We start from the raw sequence: 24,359 nt of genomic DNA, 5'->3' as shown, positions 1-24,359 counted from the left end.
TCCCAGGGCGACAATGGCTAACATGAGGGGGCATAATTTTAAGGTGATTGGAGGAAGGTACAAGGGGGATGTCAGGGGTAAGTTTTTTTTTACACAGAGAGTGGTGGGTGCATGGAATGCACTGCCGGCAGAGGTTGTGGGGGCAGATACATTAGGGACATTTAAGAGACTCTTAGGTAGGCACATAAATGATAGAGAAATGGGGGCTACATGGGAGGGAAGGGTTAGATAGATCTTAGAGCAGAATAAAATGTTGGCACAACATCATGGGCCGAGGGGCCTGTACTGTGCTGTAATATTCTATTTTCTATATATATATTCACGAGGCTGCTTCCCCCCTAAGGATGAAATAATCCCATACAAATCTACTATTTACGAGTGAGAAACAAAGGACTGCAGATGCTGGAATCTATTTTCTCAATTTCTCTGCCTCCACCACATCTGCTCCTGTGACGAGACTTTCCACTCCAGGATATCTGAGATGTCCAACTTTTTTTTCTAACCGTGGCTTCCCCCTGACTGTGGTCAAGAGAGCTCACACCCATATTTCTGCCATTTCCTGCACCTCCGCTCTCACCCCCACCCCTCCCAGACCCAGCAGGGATAGGGTCCCCCTTGTCCTCACATTTCATCCCACCAGCCTACATATCCAACACATCATTCTCTGCCACTTCCGCCATCTCCAGTGGGACCCCACCACCAAGCATGTCTTCCCCTCCCCACCCCTTTCTGCCTTTTGCAGGGACCACTCTCTCTGCGACTCTCTAGTTCACTCCTCCCTCACCCATCCCGCTCCCACCCCGGGAACTTTCCACTGCCCCCGCCACAGGTGCAACACCTGCCCCTACACCACCTCCATCCAGGGACCCAAACAGTCCTTTCAGGTGAGACAGATTCACCTGCACCTCCCTTAACATCATCTACCGTATTTGGTGCTCCAAGTGTGGCCTCCCTCCTCTACATTAACGAGACCAAACGCAGACTAGGTGACCGTTTTGCAGAACACCTGCGCTCTGTCCATAACCACAAACTGCATCTCCCTGTTGCCAGTCACTTCAACTCCCCCTCCCACTCTATCACTGACATGTCAGTCCTTGGCCTCCTCCACTACCATGAGAATTCCAAGTGCAAACCAGAGGAACAGCACCTCATTTTCCATCTTGGAACCTTGCAGCCTAACAGCATGAACATTGAATTCTCCCATTTTAAGTAACCCCCCCACTACCATGCTTCTTCTATTCTTCCCTTTCCTAGCCTATTCTCTTTTATCTACCTTTTTTCCCCCCTTATGCTCCTTGCCTTTGACCCATCCCCTGGTGGATCTGCTCTCCCCTCCTCCCCCACACCTGCCTATCACTATCTCTTACCTGCATCTACCTATCACCACCTCGTGCCCACCCCGCCTCTGTTCACCTATCACTGCTCTGTTTTTCCCTTCTATATATTGGGCTTCCCCTTTTCCTGTCTTGGGTCCTGACCAGAAATGTTGACCGCCTGCTTCACGTATGCTGCCTGGCCTGCTGAGTTCCTCCAGCATCATCGTGTTTTTCAGCTCCCTAATCAAATCTGTTTTATTGCACAACACCAAATCCAGAATTGCCTTTTCCCTGGAGGGCTTGACCACAAGCTGTCCTAAAAAGCCATCTCATAGGCATTCTACAAATTCTTTCTCTTGGGATCCAGTACCAACCTGATTTTCCCAATCTGCCTGAATATTGGAATCCCTCATGACCACCATAACATTGTCTTTCTTACATGCCTTTTCTATCTCCTGTTGTAATTTGTACCCCACATCCTGCTATTTGGAGGCTTGTATATAACTCCCAACAGGGTCTTTTTACCCTTGCCGTTTCTTAACTCTACCCACAAGGATTCTACATCTTCTGATCCTATGTCACTTCTTTCTAAGGATTTGATTGCAGTTTTTTTAATCAACAGAGTCTTATGAGGATAGGTTAAGTGAGCTGGGGCTTTTCTCTTTGGAGAGGAGGCCCTGGTCCCAGCACGGTTCAGGTGGAGCCGTCCCATCAGAACAGCTCCCTCCTTCCTCAATAGTGGTGCCAATATCCAACGAATTCAAACCACTTCTCCCACACCAGTCTTTGAGCTACACATTTAACTCTGTTGTTATTGACCCTGTGCCAATTTGCATATGGCTCAAGTAGCAATGCAGAAATTATTACCCTTCTTGGTTCCTTTTCAATTTAGGCCCTAGCTGCTCAAATCCCCTCAGCAGAACCTCTTTCCTTGCTCTACCTACGTCATTGGTACCCACACGGACCATGACAACTGGATCTTTCCCCTCCCACTCCAAATTCCTCTGCAAGTCAGATGAGATGTCCTGAACCCAGGCACCAGGCAGGCAACACGGCCTTTGGGACTCTCGATCCTTGTGACAGAGAAATGTGTCTATTCCCCTGACTATACTATCCCAAATTACAACTACATCTCTCTTCTCTTCCCCCTCTTGAATGGCTCCCTGAACCACAGTGCCAGGATTCGGTTGCTCATCCTTCCTACAGCCCCCACTCTCATCCACACAGGGAGCAAGAATCTCAGACCTGTTGGACAAGTTCAAGGGCTGAGGCTCCTCCAGCACTACCTCTTGGATCCCCCTACGTACCTCACTCACAGTCACACCTTCTTGTCCCTGACTACAGGCCAAATTTGTAGTAGTTGGTATTGGTATTGGTTTATTATTGCACTTTACCAAGGTACAGTGAAAAGCTTGTCTTACGAACCGATCGTACAGGTCAATTCATTACACAGTGCAGTTACATTGAGTCAGTACAGAGCACATTGATATAGTACAGGTAAAAACAATAACAGTACAGAGTAAAGTGTCACAGCTTCAGAGAAAGTGCAGTGCAATAAGGTGTGAGATCACAACAAGGTAGATCGTGAGGTCATAGTCCATCTCATTGTATAAGGGAACGGTTCAATAGTCTTATCACAGTGGGGTAGAAGCTGTCCTTAAGTCTGGTGGTACGTGCCTTCAGGCTCCTGTATCTTCTACCCGATGGAAGAGGAGAGAAGAGAGAATGTCCCAGGTGGGTGGGGTCTTTGATTATGCTGGCTGCTTCACCAAGACGAGAGGTAAAGACAGAGTCCAAGGAAGGGAGGCTGGTGTCCGTAATGCGCTGGGCTGTGTCCACAACTCTCTGCAGTTTCTTGTGGTCCTGGGCAGAGCAGTTGCTGTACCAAGCCATGATACATCCAGATAGGATGCTTTCTATGGTGCATCTGTAAAAGTTGGTGAGAGTCAAAGGGGACAAACCAAATTTCTTTAGCCTCGTGAGGAAGTAGAGGCGTTGGTGAGCTTTCTTGGCCGTGGCTTCTACATGATTTGTCCAGGACAGGCTGTTGGTGATGTTCACTCCCAGGAACTTGAAGCTCTCAACCCTCTCGACCTCGGCACCATTGATGTAGACAAGTGCATGTACACCGCCCCCTTTCCTGAAGTCAATGACCAGCTCTTTTGTTTTCATCCAGGTAACTCTCCCCCTCTCTTATGCATCGCAGTGTTTGAAGCTCGGATTCCAGGTCATTAACTTTGAGCCTGAGTTCCTCAAGCAGCCAAAACTTACTGCAGATGTGGTCACCAGGAACCACAATGGTGTCCACCAGCTCCCACACCATGCAGCTACAACACGTCACCTGATCCTGCATCCCTACTTTATTTAATTAGTTGTAATTTGGTGTCTTTTAACTACTATAAAACCTTACCTGTTCATACTTGCTACTCACCTGTGCCTCCTCACTGAAGCCTCTTGAGCCAAATCCTGTTTCCCACTCCACTCACACAATGGCTGCTCCAATGGACAAGATTTCTCTCTGGTTCTATTATGTCTTTCACCCTTAAGGCCCTCCTACAACAATGACCAAGACATGGCTGAAAGTTGTACCTTAAATAAATGTAATTGGCTGACCAAAATTGTAGTTAAAACCTGAGGAAAGGCACACATTCGTCAAGATTTTATTGAAAGGCAAAGCAAGGTTGAAAGGCCAAATGGATTACTCCTATTATGTTTTGATGATGGTGAGATTTATGGCGTTAGTGGAGAGGGTGAAGGTGATGTTCATAAGAGTCTAGAATATATTAAAGCAGGATAGTACTACTCAGAGGACATTACACTAATCAAAAGGGACAATCTAACAGCAGACGAGGAAAAGAAGATAGTGATATCAAGCAAAAGTTAATGATTTAAAATCATTACAGATCAAATGGATAAGGAGAAAATTGCCATGAAATTCAAGTTTTTTTTTTACAAAGAGCTTCACAATTGGAAAAGAGCTGATTATAGGAGAGTTTAATCATTCATTGAGTAGGCTGCATTATATTGTGAGAGGTTTTTTGAGGAAGGGACGTAAATTCAAATGGTTGGTGTAGAACTGTTCAAATGAAGAAATGTATGACTTTGAAGAGTACAAGACTGTCTTCAGCTCATATTTATTAAAGTGGCTGATTGGTGATTGTTAGACTACACTTCAATTACCACAGACATTTATGATAGTTTTAGAATTATGCAGCAGAGGAGGTGGTGATTTTAGTCCAAATCAGAAGTACTGCATTTCTATACAACTAATTTTAAGGTCATCAGAAGAGTACTTCAGAAGAAACAATGGAGACAAGAGACTGCAGATGCTGGAATACGGAGCAACAAAAGCTGATCCGGACTACCCCGATGCAGGGTTTTGACCTGAAACGTCGACAATTCCTTTCCTTCCACGGGTGCTGCTTGACCTGCTGAGTTCTTCCAGCAGATTGTCTGTTACTTCAGAAGGTGCACCTTAAGATGACCTTAGTGGGTTTGGACAGAGAAAAAATACACCGGAAAAGTTGTAACAGATAAAATAGGAATATTATTTTTGCATCAAAATGTAGAGCTATGCGGCGATATGGAAGTGAGAATAAGAATGAGAATGAATGAATGTTTTAAAACCATTAATGGCAACAGGAAAGTTAGAAAATATATAATGAAAATTATGCTAGAATTTTAATCCAGATACAAAGAAATCACATAATTTAGGGAAAAATTTCCTTTGAAGGAAAGAAATGGAAGATAGTTTCCTTAAGGACGAGGGAGACAAGAAAGGTTAAAGACTATCATAATTTACCAGGTGCAGATGAAAGTCATCCAAGATACAGGTTATGATGGTTATTGAAATAATTTTCAGTTAGATAGATGGATATCTGTGATTGGCGATAGGTAGCTCACAATTCTTAACAACAGTCAGCGGTTTCTTCCTGCAGCAATATTCAGAACTATCTTGAACCCCATTAACTCAATGCAGCCCTGTTGTGTGGACAGTCAGAAATTGAAAGGTTGATTTACCTACTGCACCACATGGATCCAGGTGCCTTCTAACATGAAAGAAAATCTTGCATTAGTTTAACAGTTTCCAGAGTCTTAGGTCATCCCAAGGGACTAGATCTCTTTATTAGTCACATGTACATCGAAACACACAGTGAAATACATCCTTTTGTATAGTGTTCTGGGGGCAGCCCACAAGTGTTGCCATGTTTCCGGTGCCAACATAGCATGCCCACAGCTTCCTAACCCTTTAGAATGTGGGAGGAAACCAGAGCACCCGGAGGAAACCCACGCAGACACGGGGAGAACTTACAAACTCCTTACAGACAGTCGCCAGATTTGAACCTGGGTCGCTGGCGCTGTAAAGCGTTATGCTAACCCGCTACACTACCGTGCCTGCCCGGTATGTAGCCCTGTAGTGGTATGAAACATTTTTAAAAAATGATTGTAATCTGTTGTGGAAGGTACCAAGGAGACCAACTAAGTTAAGAAAGGCCTTCCTTTAAAAATACAAATATACTGATGACATCAGGATGCAACTGCAATTTCTTTTACTCTAGTACCACCTTTGCTCTTCCAGCACACCTGAACTCTCCCTAAGATTGTATAAGAGCCTCATACTACACTATTTGGAAGCTCACTGATAAAATGCTTTAAGAGCAAGGCCAGGAGCATGACTATTTTGAGCATAATAAGCTAACAACCATAAAATGCCACAGGAAACCGGGTTAAAACCAGAGAAGTCCCACGGCATTAAGAAATCTAACACTCCCCACTTTTAAGAACCCTAACATTGTAGGTTTTCTGCTGATGATTTTCCCATTTAATGACGGACAGAATGGGGCAATGCATGCCAAAGGAATTAACCTAATTTGGGTCCCACTATCCAATGTAGTAGAAATAACAAAAGGGAAAAAGGATGCACATTGCCATATTGTACAAGTTATTTATCCAATAACAGATAATGACTGAATTATGGTTACAATGGGTATGAAGCTACAAGATAATTTCTTTTACCAATGGTATTATACGGCTCCAATATTTCCTGACTATTAAAGAACACAATCAATCTTCTATTAAATATATATTCTTCCCAAAGATTGAACTATCTGTAGATAGCCTAAAAAATATTAATTGTATAGAAAAGACCCAGTGTTTGGTCCTCAGTCATTTGACCTCAGTGAGAGAGAAAACTGTTCTTATTATACTTATTAACAGAACAAGGAGAACATGTCATGGCATCTATCATTTATCTGGTGCAATGTCCATATTGGGTACAACAAAAATGTGCATGTGCTTGTTCCCTTGGTAAAAACAATTAACAAGAAATTTTAAAGTCACTTATCTTTTACATTACTTTCGGAAATAGTAAATGTGCATCCCACAGTTATTTTAATATCCCTCATTTTGTCTGTTAAGGCCACAGTGTAGTTTTATCTTTGAAATGAATGTATGATAACTATATTACATAGTTGGATACCCTATTGAGTTTGAGATAAATTTCAGTGACTGCTTCATTTACAATGGGATAGTTGGCAATTTGTCATTAGTTGATAACACTCAATCTGACTGCTTGTGCAACCTAGTGGCTTTCAAGTTCCAGCCACAGAGTGGAGCATTGACTGCATTATAACAGAGAAAAAATGGAAAGGGCCATCATTTTTTTTTTCATATCATTAATCAGTCTCGAAGTATACCTGGAGCTTGAATTATTAAAAGCTTCTCCTTTAGTGTAGAAAATGCTGTTTAAGCAGAGAAGTATAACTGTTCTTTTTAAAATGTATAGAGTATGCATCTTGTGCAGCACTTTGAAGTGCTCCTGGGAGGAAGCTAGCTTTCCATGTCTATAGACAAAAACTGATGTTAAATTAATTTCTCCAAGCAATCTCCCAGGATGAGCTTACATATATATGGTTACCACCAGTGCAGACTAATTCTTTGCACTTCGCAAGTTCCTAGTTTCCCCCGTTTAGGTAACTCCAGCATATCCTGGTCAGGATGGGTTCACCAATCCTTTGCACGCTGTACACGCTGTAGGCAGATGCATTATGGAGTTGGTCGACTTCATTTGTTGTCCCATCATAGCAACTGGGGCGGAGAATAGTCAAGATCACATATTGGTCCATCACAGCTTTAATGCTTTGCACTTATTTACAGACTATGATGCTTTATCAAAAGTTTATGCTGCCAGTTCATTCCAGTAGCGTGAGTAATGCTTCAATAAGGAGAACGGAAAGAAGGAGAATTGAATGGCTGCTGAAAAGTGACAGATTGAGTCCAGTTCTGCAGCTTCACCTGACCTTCAATAAGATGACACATTAGATGTTACAAACAGCTTTTCCAGATTAACCGCTACCAAATCCACCTGCCACAGGTGTCCAATTAATCAATGTCTACTACATTGAATTTCACTATGCTTACAGGTCTTTTTGAGTCACATTTTAAGAATTAAAATTGCTGGCATTTTGTCTGTGAAAGATTTTATCAAATTAGATTACAGGATTTTTCAGAGTTTTAAAGAATGCGTCTTGTAAGTCTGTCCATTTTCTGCCAAGTATCTAAAAATTCTGAAAATGTGAAACACTGAAAATATTGATGACAAAACAACATTATAAAAAGAGAATAAAAGTACCCTCAAGGTTTGCAGACCAGAGTACAGATGGTACAGAGAAACAATTAATTCTCAGAGAAAATGATTAATATAACTTTATTATTTTACAGCAATAATTCAGCGATTTTCACTATATACATAATATACATCAAATATTTTCACTTACAATTAATCATCTCTAAGCAAGGAGACATTGTGCAGCTGCAACTAAGTGTAGTTGACTGTTGAAATTCTACAAAGGAATGTGCTTTAAAACCACCTAAATACTCCAAGCTTACATTCCAAAATGCACCAGCACCTTTATTCCACGGTAGGAGTAGTCAGGAAGTCATGATCAATGCAACACCTCTGCCAGAACACGTATGAGAATGGTGTCTCTGGTGCAGAAAAAAAGTAATTCCAAAGAAATGAGGATTTTGATTTTTTTTTAATGTGAAAATAAGCCTGAATTTTAAAATGATTGATACCTGTGCATCTCACGAAAAATATATTCAATTGGTTTCCAGTGCATGTATAGTTGAGATAATGCAGGCACTAATAAAACTAAATCTTTAAAAGGTTCAGGTTTAACAGCCTAGGCATTTGCTTTACAATTTGGCAGTCTCAGATACACATTCTCAATGTACTTCGTTGCTCAAATCTGTCCACAACACTGATGAGTTTTGTCAGTTCATCACATTGACGGGAGAGGGTAAGACCTTTCATGTAGTTTGCCCTAAAGCCACAGTGTTGTCTTGCTGTCTGAGCAATGCTTCCAGAAAATCTCTGGCTGTTCAACCTTCCTGAGCTGCCATTGTACATATATGAAATGAACAAGATGAAGGAAGGGGAACAAAGGTTTCCAAAGGAAACTCCAAACAAATATGAATAAGCATAAATTAATTATTATAAGCTATAAATTTAGTGAATAAAAATAAATTAATAAACAGAAACATCGAGTAGGCTCACAGTTGTAAGGTGCCTACAAATCCCTTTAAGGATTCCCTAAAATCACTGAAGTTCAAAATGAATGAAACATGGATGAAAAGAATGGAGTAGCAACAGTGTGAACGTGGAACTTTATATTGTGAAGCAGACCTCTCTAAAAGTCAGAGCAGATGGACTTGCAGTCTGTTACTGGAGTATACCAGTCCATAGGTTGAAACAAGCAGTGTTGATAACAGACTCCAGGTGGTAGTACATGGATACAAGCTGAGGTAGGGGGCTCTCGCTGTTCTGTGGCTGGGCAGGAAGCGGCTCTCTGAATACAACCTTCAGATTCTGGGGGGAGAAAAAGCACATTATTCAGGAATGGTGCATATTTCTCTTAAAAGGTTATAAAGTGCCCACTGTCCAAAAACAGCAATGAGGTAATAAGTATGCTCATGACTCTAATTTGGTCAAATCCTACACAAAGCCATCGGACTGATTATCCAAGTCTCCTTGAATCAGCTGCGAGTGCCAATAATAAAAACGCAAGAATATTCCAGGGTAATAACGCCTCTGTCCTACTGATCTTCATATTGAAATTGCTGAATCTGTACTCAGTCTCTCCCAAACAGGAGAACTTGAAATCCCACGTGGGTTTTAAATAACTTAAGAAACCTATCTGTAGTCTCTCAGACTTTGAAATTCCATATGAAAAATAAAAAAAAATGCGTAGATGCTAGAAATCTGAAACAGAAAATGCTGGAAACACTTGGAGTTGCTGAGTGTTTCCAGCCTTTTCTGTTTTCATTCGAAATTCTATACATGGGAGGACTTTTTTTTAAAAATAAGATCTTACCGTCTTTGCAGACTGTGAATCAAGGAAGATGAGCACAAAACAGTCGATAAATTTCTGATTCAACACCGCCTGTAAGGAAGTTACATCATTGTGTTAAAGAGAGGCTGCAGGTGATCTTAGGTGAAGGTAAAGGTAACAGGTGAAGGTAACAGCTTTATGGCAATGCAGGTGAAGGTAACCACAACGGCACAACAGGATCACAGGAACGAACAGCAAATTATAATCACTGTGCTCACTCAATGATACAGACAACAGATTTTAATTAACAAAATGGTCTTAAGAGTTGCAGGAGTCCCCCCAAAAAATGGGAACATTCAGAAAATAAGCAGAAGTTTGTACCTGTAGAAAATAAGGCTCGATGCCCATTTTTCCAAATCCTGTCAAATATTTTGTTTGCAGGTTTAATCTTCCAAATGATCACTTCCTGCTAAGGAAGCATTCATCAATAGTTTGAGGAAGGGTTAAACCTGTAAAATGCTTTGATAATCACATTGCTAAATCAATGCAATACCATAGAACCATACAGCACAATACAGGCCCTTCGGCCCACCATGTTGTGCTGCCCTTCAAACCACACCTAAGACTATCTAACCCCTTCCTCCCACATATCCCTCTATCTTAAATTCCTCCATATGCTTACCTAACAATCTCTTGAACTTGTCCAATGTATCAGCCTCCACCACCACCCCAGGCAGCGCATTCCAAGCACCAACCCTCTCTGGGTGAAAAACCTCCCTCTGATATCTCCCTTGAACTTCCCACCCATTACCTTAAAGCCATGTCCTCTTGTTTTGAGCATTGGTGCTCTGGGAAAGAGGCGCTGGCTGTCCACTCTATCTATTCCTCTCAATATCTTGTATACCTCTATCATGTCTCCCCTCATCACCTCCTCTCCAATGAGAACAGCCCTAGCTCCTTTAGTCTCTCCTCATAATCCATACTCTCTAATCCAGGCAGCATCCTGGTATATCTCCTCTGCACCCTTTCCAATGCCTCCACATCCTTCTTATAATGAGGCGACCAGAACTGGACACAGTAAAGCTGCATCATCACTTTGCGGCTCTTAAACTCGATCCCCCGATTTATGAAAGCCAACATCCCATAAGCTTTCTTAACTACCCTATCTACCTGTGAGGCGACTTTCAGTGATCTGTGGATATGAACCCACAGATCCCTCTGCTCCTCCACACTGTCCAGAATCCTGCAATTTACCTTGTACTCCACCTTGGAGTTTGTCCTTCCAAAGTGTACCACCTCACACTTCTCTGGATTGAACTCCATCTGCCACTTGTCAGCCCAGCTCTGCATCCTATCAATATCCCTCTGCAAGCTTCGACAGCCCTCCACACTATTCACACCACCACCGATCTTTGTGTCATCTGCAAACTTGCTAACCCAGCCTTCCAACCCCTCATCTAAGTAGTTAATAAATATCACAAAAAGTAGAGGTCCCAGAACCGATCCCTGTGGGACACCACTAGTCACAGCCCTCCAATCCGAATGCACTCCCTCCACCACAACCCTCTGCTTTCTACAGGCAAGCCAATTCTGAATCCACACTGCCAAGCCTCCCTGGATCCCTTGGCCTCTGACCTTCTGAAGAAGCCTACCATGCGGAACCTTGTCAAACGCCTTACTAAAATCCATATAGACCACATCCACTGCACTACCCTCATCAATCTTCCTGGTCACCTCCTCAAAGAACCCTATCAGGCTTGTGAGGCAAGATCTTCCCTTCACAAAGCCAAGCTGGCCGGCCCTAATCAGTCCATGATTCTCTAAATGCTCATAGATCCTACCTCTTAGAATCCTTTCTAACAGCTTACCCACCACAGACGTAAGGCTCACCAGCCTGCAATTCCCTGGACTATCCCTACTACCTTTCTTGAATAAGGGGACAATGTTCACCACCCTCCAATCCTCCGGTACAATCCCCGTGGACAACGAGGACTCAAAGATCCTAACCAACGGTTCAGCAATCTCCTCCCTCGCCTCACGAAGCAGCCTGGGGAATATTCAGTCAGGCCCAAGGGACTTAAATGTCCTAATATTTTCTAACAACTCCAACACATCCTCTCTCTTAATATCTACATACTCTAGAACATTACCTTCACTAACACTGTCCTCAGCATCATCAAGACCCCTCTCCTTGGTGAATACTGAAGAGAAGTATTCACTGAGAACCTCACCCAGTTCCACATCTTCCAGGCACATCCTCCCACCTTTGTCTTTAATCAGACCTACCTTTACTCTAGCCATCCTTCTGCTCTTCACATACGAGAAAAGAGCCTTGGGATTCTCCTTAACCCTACTTGCCAAAGCCTTTTCATGTCCCCTTCTTGCTTTCCTCAGCCCTTTCTTAAGTTCCTTCCTTGCTTCTCTATATTCCTCACGAGCCCTGTCCGATCCTTGCTGTTTACACCTTATATATGCTGCCCTCTTCTTCCTTACTAGTTGTTCCACCTCTCTTGTCATCCACGGTTCCTTCACCCTACCATTCCTTCTCTGCCTCACCGGGACAAATTTATCTCTAACATCCTGCAAAAGATCCCTGAACATCGACCACATCTCCATAGTACATTTCCCTTCAAAAATGCACCCCAATTTACACTCCCAAGTTCTTGCCTTATAGCCTCATAATTTGCCTTTCCCCAATTAAGTATCTTCCAGTCCTCTTTGCTCCTATCCCTGTCCATGACAATTCTAAAGGTTATGGAGCAATGGTCACTGTCCCCCAAATGCTCATCCACCATGTCACCCGTCCCGGTTCATTACCTAAAACTAGATCTAATATGGCATTCCCTCTAGTCGGCCTGTCAACATACTGTGTCAGGAATCCGTCCTGGACACACTTAACAAACTCCGCGCCATCTAAACCTTTGGCACTAAGTAGATGCCAATCAATATTTGGAAAGTTGAAGTCTCCCATTATAATAACCCCGTTATTTTTGCATCTTTCCAAAAACTGCCTCCCAATCTGCTCCTCAGTATCCCTACTGCTACCGGGGGGCCTATAGAATACTCCCAGGGGGGTAACTGCCCCTTTCTTGTTCCTAACTTCCACCCATATTGGCTCTAGAGAGGATTCTTCTACATTATCTATCCTTTCTGCAGCTGTAACAGTTTCCCTGACCAGTATCGCCACCCCTCCTCCCCACCTCCCTATCCCTTTTAAAACACTGAAAACCAGGAATATTCAATATCCATTCCTGCCCTGATGTCAGCCATGTCTCTGTAATAGCCACAATATCATAGTCCCATGTACTAATCCAAGCTTGCAGTTCATCTCCCTTATTCCTGATCCTTCTTGCATTTACGTAAATGCACTTTAGCCCATCTGCCTTATTACTTTTATAGCCTGTACTCTGCTTCTCCTTCCTCAAAGCCTCTCTACCTGTCAGATCTGACTTTTCCCCATCCCCTTCTTCCTCTGACCTACTCCTCCGGTTCCCTTCCCCCTCGCAATCTAGTTTAAACCCTCCTGAACCACCCAAGCAAACCTGGCCGCGAGGATATTGGCCCCCCTCAGGTTCGGGTGTAACCCGTCCTCTCTGTACAGGTCCCACCTTCCCCAGAAGAGATCCCAATGATCCAAAAATCTAAAACCCTCCCTCCTGCACCAACTTCTCAGCCACGCATTTATTTGCCATCTCCTCTTGTTCCTCCCTTCACTATCACGTGGCACTGGCAGCAATCCCGAGATCGCTACCCTCGTAGTCCTGTTCTTCAGCCTTCTGCCTAGCTTGCTAAACTCACTTTTCAGGACCTCATCCCTCTTCCCACCTATGTCGTTGGTACCAACATGAACCACGACTTCTGGCTGTTCTCCCTCCTGCTCTAGAATCCTGTGGACCTGATCAGAGACATCCCAGACCCTGGCACCTGAGAGGCAACATACCATCCGGGATTCATGCTCACTGCCACAGAACCTCCTATCTGTTTCCCTGACTATCGAGTCCCCTATCACTACTGCCTTCCTCTTCTCCTCCCTTCCCTTCTGAGCAGCAGGCAATGAAGTTGATTCTGTCATCCTAGATCCCCCATGGAGTTAAAACACCCAGATATCAAGATGATGAAGGGTTCATGTGCAGCAACAGCATTGTGTAATCAGAATGCGTTTTAATTTGTTTCAGGGAAGTGCTTTTCTTAGAGGATGGCTGATGTGTGGTATAAATGCAGCAGAATGAAGAGAGAATTGGTTGGCTGACAAAAAGAGAGTTAGTGCAAATAGATTTTGCTCATATTGGAGAAAAATAGAAGTGACGATGATCTGTATCAATTTAGGGAATACAGTTCTGAAATGTGTTGACAAAATGTACAGGCACTGCAACTTATGAAAATAAAATATTTCTGAAAGTTACAGATAAAACCGTGGAATGGATAAATAAGTAATGGGTGCGAATTAATGTACATACAAATAACTTTGCAGCAGCAGGGATAAGAGAGCAGTCAGACCTCCATTTGTACCTTTTCTACATACTTGAAAAACACAGTGTGAATACATATTATATGCAGAGATACCATGAGTCAGCTGGAGGTGACAGCTGATACTAGACCATATATCCATCTTGGTGAACATCATAACTGAAATTGTGCAAAAAAAACCGTGTAAATCAATGATTGACTGTATGTAGCCAATGGAAAGATGTTGATGTATACCACTGAAGAGGGACTTAAGGATTCAAGTAACTAAGTCACTGAAATTCTCTGTCTGGTTAAGTAAAGTCACAAAAAAAAATGACAAGAGCATTATTATGAACATAATGTGCAAGAAAAAAAAGAATTAAATTACGTAAAAAGGGTATTAAGAGTAATCATGTTCAATATAGATTCACCAGGGATGGGAAGCTATAGTTATGAGAAGAGATTAGCAGAATCGTGCTTTGTATTATTTTCATTGCCCCAGAAAGTCTAACTTGTAATAGACTGGTTTTCTCTGGTTAGAGAACCAGTTTTGAGAGATGAATAATTTTAAATTTTCACTAAGAATGAAGGAACAGTTGTCGGAGCATGCTTTTGCACAGGAAGTATTTGAGGCAGAGACCATTGCATCTTTTGAAAGACAACTAGATGAAAATTTGAGACAGAGGAATCAGGGCAACCAAGGGAAAAGGCAGCAGAATGAGATAAGTTTTAGATTGCTTTGACAAAATCTCATATTGATACAGATATCAATGGTCTCCTTCTCAGCAATAACCTTGTAACCTTGTGTTGTTTAATGATTTATAATGCTATTATTGCTATAACACATTAATAATGGAGGAGTACAATCCCAAATGGGACCCTGCGGCATTATTAAAGATGGAGAGCTCTCCTTGATTGTAAAGTTGGTGTAAAGCCAAAAGATTAGCGGTATTTCAGTAACTTTTGACCTTTGTATTGAGCCATGGGTACTTCTGTTTATTAATGAAACATACAATATTGAAATGTTGCTTTGAAAAAGAGCTTTTCAATTATTTCTGACTCAGGGTATGTCTAAACCTCAACTCGTATTAGGGTCACAGCAATGTAGGAGTAAATTCCTTCACTAAGGAGATTCCTTCTATAAGTGCAGAATATAGAATGGAGTAACTATTTAAATTTTCCTCAGGAAAAAAAGGGCCTTACATTTGGTAGTTATACATCAAAAGAAAGAGTCGAAGTTTTGCAAATAACCTCCACAATAGAAGTATCTGTCATTATTCTCTGACCTTCAGTATTGTCACAATCCAGAACCCTACTCACATAACTGCCAATCCACATACTACTGACATGTCCCTAATTCGAGCAGAGTACCCACCTGTTTCTGCTAGATCTTAGCCACCATCCCATTTCTCCAACTTCCTAACCAAAGCTATATTGCTGGGAGTACTGGACAATGCCCACACCCCCAGACAGCATCTGTAGCCCTCGCTGTAGCTAAAACTATCTGGGCTCATTTTCTCTCAAGTTATTTAATCATCTTCATCGTGATAACTGATTTAGGCATCTCACATAAAATCAGAGTTCAACTTTAAAATAATATCAGCATGTGCTGTATAATAAAAATGCAATTTGGGTGAATCAATCATCTTTTTCTTCACTGATGCACAGAAGATAAATTATCCATAAGCAAACATAAATCTATTAGATTACTAGTTTTAATAAGTAATTCGTTAGCATTATTTTCTGATGATTGAAAAGTTCATTTTCAGTAACATACTCTCAGAGTCAGAGATACAGCACAAAAGTAGGCCCTTCAACTTACAAAGTCAATACCAACCATTAAGTACCTATATATTTTGTTTTACACTGATGCTAACCTACTTCATTTTATTCTCCTCACATTCCCATCAACTCCCACCCCCAGATTCTAAGGACAACTTGACAGCCATTTAACCTATCAACCTACGCATTTTAGAACGCACGAAGAAACCGGAGCACCTGGGGAAAAACCCATGCAGTCATTGCGAGAACATGCAAAGTCCACCAAGACAGCACTGGAGGCCAGGATTGTACCCAGGCTGCCGGAAATGTGAGGCAGCAGCTCTTCTAGCTGTGCCATTATGCCATCCTTCAGCTTAACACAACAAATAGATACAAATCTGTCAGATGCTAGGTTTTAACATACCAAATATTGGATTCCTCTTTCTGCATCTACAAAGTGTCGACAACTCTGAGAGAAACGGTTTAACAAAACCTTGATCAAACTCTGATACCAGCTGGTGCTCATCGATAGGAAGCAATCCTGAAACAAAAGAGTAATGATAAATGCAAAGAGGTAAGGGGGTAGAAAGAACAATTACAGAAGTGGGAAAAGGGGAATTGAATTGTCCCATTAAAAATACACGCTTTAAGAGTGACAATACTGTTTTGTTTCCTTTGTATATAATATTGCTTTTCTGTGAAGTAATGAAAACCGAATCTACAGAAAAAAAAAGATTACTCTGAGAATGAAGTTGGTGTTGGAGATGAAATTAAGGCATACTGCTGAAGCAGATTAGTCAAAGCCCTGCTGTTCAGCTGCTGTATTCCAGACTGCCTGCTGAGGAGTGTAAAAGTGCTCATTCCTCAACACTTACATTCCTCATTTTTGACGATGACATGATTTATGACAATGTTCCGATATCGGATAGCTTTCTCAATGACTGGAGAAGAAGCTAATCTTCTTGCTGCACTTCTCAGAATATAAATTAGACTTTGAAAAAGGTATATACATGTAGTTCAAAAGCTTCGCCTCAACACAACAACAGTTTAACATTGTGCATTACTACCTTCACATCTTTCATACATCCTAACTATAATTATATTTAATCTCAATATAATGAGAAATGTCAATCAATAAAACGACTTTAACTGTGGTGTATCTCACTCTACAAAGTGCCATATTTGATGATGCAAACAAATGACTTTGAGGAGAATTTTAAACATAAAATATTTCTCACTATGTAATATCACACAAACAATCTGCCTAACTTAATGATCTTCAGCCCCATAGAACCTTCAGCAAGGGGGCCACTTTATCAGTATAAATTATGAAAACATAAGAAATGACTTCAAAGTATCAAGTCTCCAGGGATCTTTGGTGGCTCAGATAGATCACTATTAACATGCAGGCAAATATTTGATTCCAGTGCATTGCATCTCCTGTAGCCAGTCCCCATCACACCAGTGGACTAATATCACTTTTGGGCACATAAGTGAAACTATAAAATTCCACTACACGTGTCAATGAATAAGTCAGGATATTCAGGAGAAAGTGTCTGAGTCACCAAAAGATGGGGACCATATATAATATTGAAAATAACCATTCAACTTTACTGTTAACTACAAAATATTCTCTCACCAGCTGTGGGTCAATCTCAGAAATGGATTTGCTATACACAGCACCAAGTAACTCTTCCAGCTCAGCGAAGGACAGCTTGCTCATTTTGTGTTTGTCCGAAGATAGATGCTCTCCCAGAAAGAGACGCTGCCAGAGAACATCACGACGACAATGGGACTTTGCTTGTTGAACCATCACTGCAATCTGTTCTTGAGCGCTTGCTACCTCAGATGTCAGTAAAGGGAAGAGTGGGGAGGAGTAGAACAGCTCTGGAGCCATCTTCAATTGTTTCCCATGGGAGTAAAACTCACTGGAATCGCTTGTCTCATCCCACCCATCTGGATCCAACTCCCTCCGTTCCGGATCAGATTTTTCCAACAATGGGGAATCTCTAGCAAAGTCCAAAGAATCCCTACGAGTTCTAGGCAATTTCTTAAAACGTCGCATGTCAGCAGTTAACCTTGGGAAGAGTTCCCTGCAGCTTGTCATTATCACGTAGAAACGTAACCTTAAAAAAAAATAAAACCTTGGTTTATTTTAAATGGCTTGCAATTTTCAATCTTTTAGGCAGGTGTAATTCAGTGAATGACCAGACAATGCATTTATTTTCAAGGTGGATTGAAGCTTAATTTCATGTAGCTTAATAGCATGAAGCTTAATAGCACGTGGTTTATGTTACCGTATTCTTCATGGCCTGTCATTGGTGAACAGAGAAATATACGTACGTCTTGGATAGGACTCAAGGATTTTAGAATTTGTAATAAAGGACAGGCTTGAGTCATCAATGAAGCAGAAAAAAATTATGATTATAAAAATAACTGGGAATGCAGGAATATGAAATAATGCCAATAAGGAGATGAAAAGGTTTCACCTTGATGACACGAGATGAAAAATAATGGAAGTAAGCTGTGTACATTGAATTTTTTTTTATTACTAGTTCTCTAATAATTAAAAATAGTCTCAGTCCTGAAGGGTCTAGGACATGAAGCATTGACCATTTCTCTTTCCACAGATGCTGTCTGACCTACTGAATGTATCACGGCTTGGTATGGCAACTGCTCTGCCCAGGACTGCAAGAAACTGCAGAGTTGTGGACACAGCCCAGTGCATCACAGACACCAGCCTCCCCTCCTAGGACTGCCTTTACCTCTCGCTGCCTTGGCAAAGCAGCCAGCATAATCAAAGACCCCACCCACCCAGGACATTCTCTCTTCTCTCCTCTTCCATCAGGTAGAAGATACAGGAGCCTGAGGGCACGTACCACCAGACTTAAGGACAACTTCTACCCCACTGTGATAAGACTATTGAATGGTTCCCTTATACAATGAATGGACTATGACCTCACAATCTACCTTGTTGTGACCTTGCACTGCACTCTCTCTGTAGCTGTGACAATTTATTCTGTACTGAAATTGTTTTTACCTGTACTACATCTATGCACTCTGTACTAACTCAATGTAACTGCACTGCGTAATGAATTGCCCTGTACAATCGGTTTGCAAGACAAGTTTTTCACTGTACCTTGGTACAAATGACGATAATAAACCAATACCAATGTTTTCTATTAAAATCATCTCATCAGGGAAAGCTATAAAACCAAACTCCAAAATTTTCTGCAGGCTGTGCTTTGATGGTGGTTGCTCACTATCAATATACTTTATGTTGGAAACGAAAGACTGGAACATTGGCATTTGTCTTCTAACATTGGTATCAAAATAATCAATGCGCAAAAGCAGTGAACGTCCACCTCACCAAAAAGCCTGAAAGCTGTGTGGAAAATATTAAAAATGAATCCATATGAAACTCTTTGCCTACTATTTTAATTGCTCAAGCACCTTTAATTCAAATTATACTATCCACTGTATAACACCCCATAGATCTTTTATTCCATTGAAAATACAGAAGTGTATCTCTGTATATCACACACCAGCCATCATTATCATGTCAATTTTGTGCAGAAAATGTCGTGGACATTCCAACTGATTGCACACATGATCTATACCAGTACACCCTATATTTGAACCTTGGCTCTGTGGACTGGATCATCCCAATTGCTCCAATCTTAAACAAGGTAACCATGACATTAACTGTAGAAATACAATTAAAATATCCAAATACATGAAAAGGACTGACAAAGTAGAAGCTGATCGATTGTTTCCTTTGGCTGACAAGTCTAAACCCAAGGCCACAGACTCAGGATAAATGTTCAATCATTATAGCGCAGAAATGCTATACCTCAAGAGGGCTGTGGATGCTCAGTCAGAGTACATTCAAATTTACAAATTTTATGACTGAATAAGGTTTAAATGATTATAGAACTGCTATTTTTATACTTTTGAGGCATAAAAACCTAATGAGAAAAATGGTCCAACCATGACGAGCAAAGGAGGTTAGAAATACTATTCAGATCCAAGGAAAAGGCTTATAATGTTGTCAAAAAGAGCTACAAGCATGAAGATTGGGAAAATTCAGAATTCAGCAAAGGAGGACCAAAAATAAGGAGAAGGAAAATATGAGAGTGTTCGAGCAAGAAACTTAAATGATTGTAAATGCTTCGATAGATATACAAGGAAAGTTTAGCAATAGCTTACATTCTGAGACAGGAGAAATCGACTTGGGCAACAGGGTCACGGCAAGTAAATTAAATATTTTGTCTGTCTTCATCGAGGACACAAAACATATCCTGAAAATAATGGAGATCTACAGGTCTAGACTGTATAAGGAACTGATTAATGGGACTGAAAGTTGATGAATTCCCAGATCCTGATGATCTGCACATCAGTATTTTGATAGAGCTGGTTATGGAAACAGTGGATGCACTGGTTGTCACAATAAAAGTCCAGACTCTAGAATGGCTCTAACAAATTGGAAAAGACAAAAGTAACTACACAGTTGAGCAATTGAGGGAGTGAGGAAAACAGGGCACCACAAAGCAGTTACCTACAGTTTATAAATTAAGGAAATGGTAATAGGGCATTTAGTGAATAATGAGAGGGATGGGCGGAGACAAAATGGATTTAGGAAAAAGAAATCACTTTGACAAATTTGATGGGAGTTTTTGTAGTTGTAACTGGTAGAATGGATAAGGTGAAACAAGGGGAATATCAGTGATTGTGGTGTGTTCCAGAAATCCTTTTAATGAGGTGCCACATTCTTACAAAACCAAATTAAAACATTCTTTGTACAAAGAGCAATGTAGGGCCTCTGAACCCATTTTCCAGCCTTCCTTTCAAATGATAGCATGTGTTTAATCAGTTAAGTAAATAACTATGATTAAGTGCCCTAATAGCTTCTTATATTTGGGAGCAGTGTTGCTAATCTTCACTGGAACACTTTGAATGACATTTAGTACATATATGGTTTGAACTATGTGCTCACCACTGTATTATAAACCATCAAATAGCTTCTGTAAACAAGTATTCTGCTGTTTCAGCCATATAATCTCAATATTCTATTAACTTTCCGAATTACTTTACCTAACATATCTTCTATTAGTCACAAGTTCTTAAGTTTCCCAAATTCAATGTCCCACACTATTGACCCACATTTATAACCCATGCATCATACTTTACATTTATCAATGTTTGTTTACAATGCCTGAAAAATTATAAGCCTATGCAAGTTCTTTATTAAATTTTTAATTACATCCTTTTTTCAAGCAGAATATAAACAACTGATATTGTAAGGTGCATGCATTATCTAATCTAGTGCCACAGCTCAGCAACCTATCTTCCTTCGGTTTTCTTTACATCCTCAACCCCAACACGTTCGACCCTAATAACTGCTGTTTGTGTATGGTTTGCAAAAAAGTGTTCTCAATTTTTTTAAATACCCCACTTCTGATATTGACCATACTACAAGGCAGTTAATGGAGCTTAATACTGTGATCAGATTCAGCCACAGCTCTGTTGCCTGATGAACCATATCCCATTCAGAAATGACTTCAATTACAATTTATAGACAAATCGACCAAAAGCATAATTACCAAGTAGTCTTACTTGTATCCAAGGATTATGTCAAATAGGTCTGTACTCGCTAATTAGATTTGTGAAGAAACAAGCAAGTCAGAGGAAGATATATTTTGGAAAGATTAGATTAAATTTTCTATAATTAATTGAATCTTGTATCAGAGAATAAAGTTCTTGAAATCACCATTTAGGTAAACAATCATACATGTTTCAATTACGATAGTAACTCATACCTTATTTGAAGATAATAAGCAATTTCACACCAAGATAGTGTCAAAATTTAGGTAGAATAAATGCTAAAGAGTGACAAAAGCCAGGCCATAAAAAGGATCATATTATTGTCCAGCATACTGATAGCTTATTATCACAGAGTGCAGCGTTATCACATTAGGTTCACTCAATTGAAAATGTATGCAAGATTCCACAACTACTACCAGTACTAAACTGGATGCACTATACTTAGATTTCCAGAAGGCATCTGATAAGGTGTTCCTTATAAAGTCACTGGGGAAAAGAAATATTCTGGGTGAAGGAACTAACATATCAGTGTGGATAGCAGATGAATGTGGTGTATTCCAGAGAACCTTCATAGAGTCATAGAGCAATACAGCATGGAGGCCCTTCTGACCACGGTGCCCACCCAGCTAGTCCCAATTTCTTGGTTCAGCCCAAGTCTCCCAAAGTCCTGTCCCTCTATGTACCTATCCAACAAGTGCTTCTTAAATGATACTACTGTTCCTGCCTCAACCACTTCCTCTGGCTTTCACACCCACCTTCACGGAGGTGTCATATTCTTACAAAATCAGATTAAAATATTCTAATTACAAAGAGCAACATGGGGCCTCTAAATCTATTTTCCTGCCTTTCTTTAAAATGATGGCATTCGTTTAATCAGTTAGATAGCAGATTGGCTGGCTAATAGGAATAAATGGGCCTTTTTCTGGTAGGCAAGATGCAATGAATGATGTGCTACAGGGATTGGTGCTGAAGCCTTAATTTTTGTTTGATTTATCTCAGAGCTATAGAGATACACAACACAGAAACAGACCCTTCAGTCCACTGAGTGTGAGCTGACCATCAACTACCCATTTGCAGTAATTCCATATTCATTCCATTTTTAATTCTGCCGTCATTCTCATCTACTGTCCCAGATTCTACCACTCACCCACACATGAAGCGAAATTTACAGTATCCAATTAACTTACCAATCTGCATGTCTTTGGAAATCGGGAGAAAATGGGAGCACCCGCAGGGATCTCCTCCCACATACCAGACCCTTAGTCCCTTCATCCAAGTATACAAATGACTTAGATGAAAACCAAAGGTATGGGTGCTAAATATGTTATTGACACAAAGGAAGGTAATAAAGTAAGTTGTGAAGAGGGATATACAAAGGAATGTAATTAGATTTAGAGAGGGGGCAAAGATCTAGCATACGGAGTAAAATGTGCAAAAATATGAAAATATCTATTTTGGCAGGAAAAATTAAAAAATCATCCAAATGAGAGATTGCGGCACTCTGGGATGCACAGGAACCCAATTCTCCTTGTGCATAATTCATGAAATGCAAGTGGGAAACCTAATTAAATGATATAATTTATTGCTAGGGGAACTGAATACAGAAGTAGAGATCATGCATCAGTTATAGAGGGCATTAGTGAAACTACATTTGGAGTGCTGTGTACTGTATTGGTTTCCTTATTTAAAGGAAGAATGTTCATTTGTTAGAAGCAATTCAGAGATTTACTCGACTAGTACCTGGAAGACACAAGAGACTGCAGATGCTAGAATGTGGAGCAACAAACAAGATGCTGGAGGGAGGAACTCACTGGGTCAGGTAGTATCTGCAGTGGGAAACAGATAGTTGACGTTTCGGGTCGAGACCCTTCATCTGGGCTCAACCTGGAATGTGGGCATTGTCGTATGAGGAAGGATTGAACAAGACAGGTTTGTTCCCACTGGAGTTTAAAAGAGGTAGAGAGAACTTGATTGAAACACAAGTTCCTGAGAGTCTCATCAGGTGGAGTTGGCCATTTAATACAGAGATGAAGTGACATTTATTTTCCCCTCAGGAGCTCATGATTCACTGGAGCTCTTTCCCTCAAAGGGCAGGGGAAGAAGAGTCTTTGAATATCTTTATGGTGGAGGCAGATAAGGAAGTGGGTGAAAAATTACCACAGGTAGACAGGAATGCAGAGCTGAGATCATAGTCAGATCAGACACGATCTTATTAAATAGCATAGCAAGCTTGAGGGTTCGATTGGCATGCTCCTGCCCCTATTTTATATGGTTGTAATATTAAACATGAATATCCGAATTATAACTGCACCTCAGGAGGTAATTCACCCCATGATGGCTCACCATCAGTTCTACTGACCCACCATGCCCCCATATTTCTGCAAATTGTCTACTTTTAAGTGCCTATCCAATTCCCTGTTGAAACACACAAACTCAGCAGAGATCCATAACTTTTAGCATGCTTATGCAGTAGCATTATTAGGTGCTGAGACTGCTCCACACTTCACAAAAGAGGAAAGAACTTTGAATAAAAAAAAGATACTTATGTGATGAAGAGAAACAAAGTGCTTTCTTTATTCAAAGTTCCAAAATATTGCCATCTGAATGAATCAAAATTAGTAAGGGGTATCTCACCGTAGCATGTTGCGTTCTGTTTCTGGCTGTTCTTCAAAAGGTCCTGCACTATGGCACACTAACAGGGATACGTCAAACTCATCGTGATGTCGGATTCCTTCAGAATCTTTGTACGATCCAGATCTGCAAAAAGTCAAATTCCTGTCACTGATTTCAGAAACACCAAAAATGCTGCATTCTTTTTCTAAACTAATACAATCACCAATGTAATCGTAATCACTAATGAAAACTGACAATTTGATATACAGGCCGCCCTCAGGTTACA

General features: G+C 40.9%; 1 protein-coding gene across 5 annotated transcripts in view; it reads right to left on the bottom strand.

Moving 5' to 3' along the window:
• Positions 1-8,052: 8,052 nt before the first annotated feature.
• Positions 8,053-24,359, bottom strand: part of szt2 (SZT2 subunit of KICSTOR complex) — a 179,931-nt gene continuing 163,624 nt past the window's right edge. For all 5 annotated transcript variants that reach the window (XM_052011099.1, XM_052011102.1, XM_052011100.1 and 2 more), the window contains 5 exons: positions 24,095-24,217; positions 17,496-17,982; positions 16,281-16,397; positions 9,692-9,760; positions 8,053-9,186 (listed from right to left, as the gene is read on the bottom strand). In XM_052011099.1, coding sequence (XP_051867059.1) covers positions 9,040-9,186; positions 9,692-9,760; positions 16,281-16,397; positions 17,496-17,982; positions 24,095-24,217 — 943 coding nt within the window. In that variant the 3' untranslated portion in view covers positions 8,053-9,039. The remainder of the gene's footprint in view (positions 9,187-9,691; positions 9,761-16,280; positions 16,398-17,495; positions 17,983-24,094; positions 24,218-24,359) is intronic.

This window comes from Pristis pectinata, chromosome 3, assembly GCF_009764475.1.
Source record: "Pristis pectinata isolate sPriPec2 chromosome 3, sPriPec2.1.pri, whole genome shotgun sequence".
Classification (NCBI taxonomy): domain Eukaryota; kingdom Metazoa; phylum Chordata; class Chondrichthyes; order Rhinopristiformes; family Pristidae; genus Pristis; species Pristis pectinata.
This window is presented reverse-complemented; position numbering and strand designations above follow the sequence as displayed.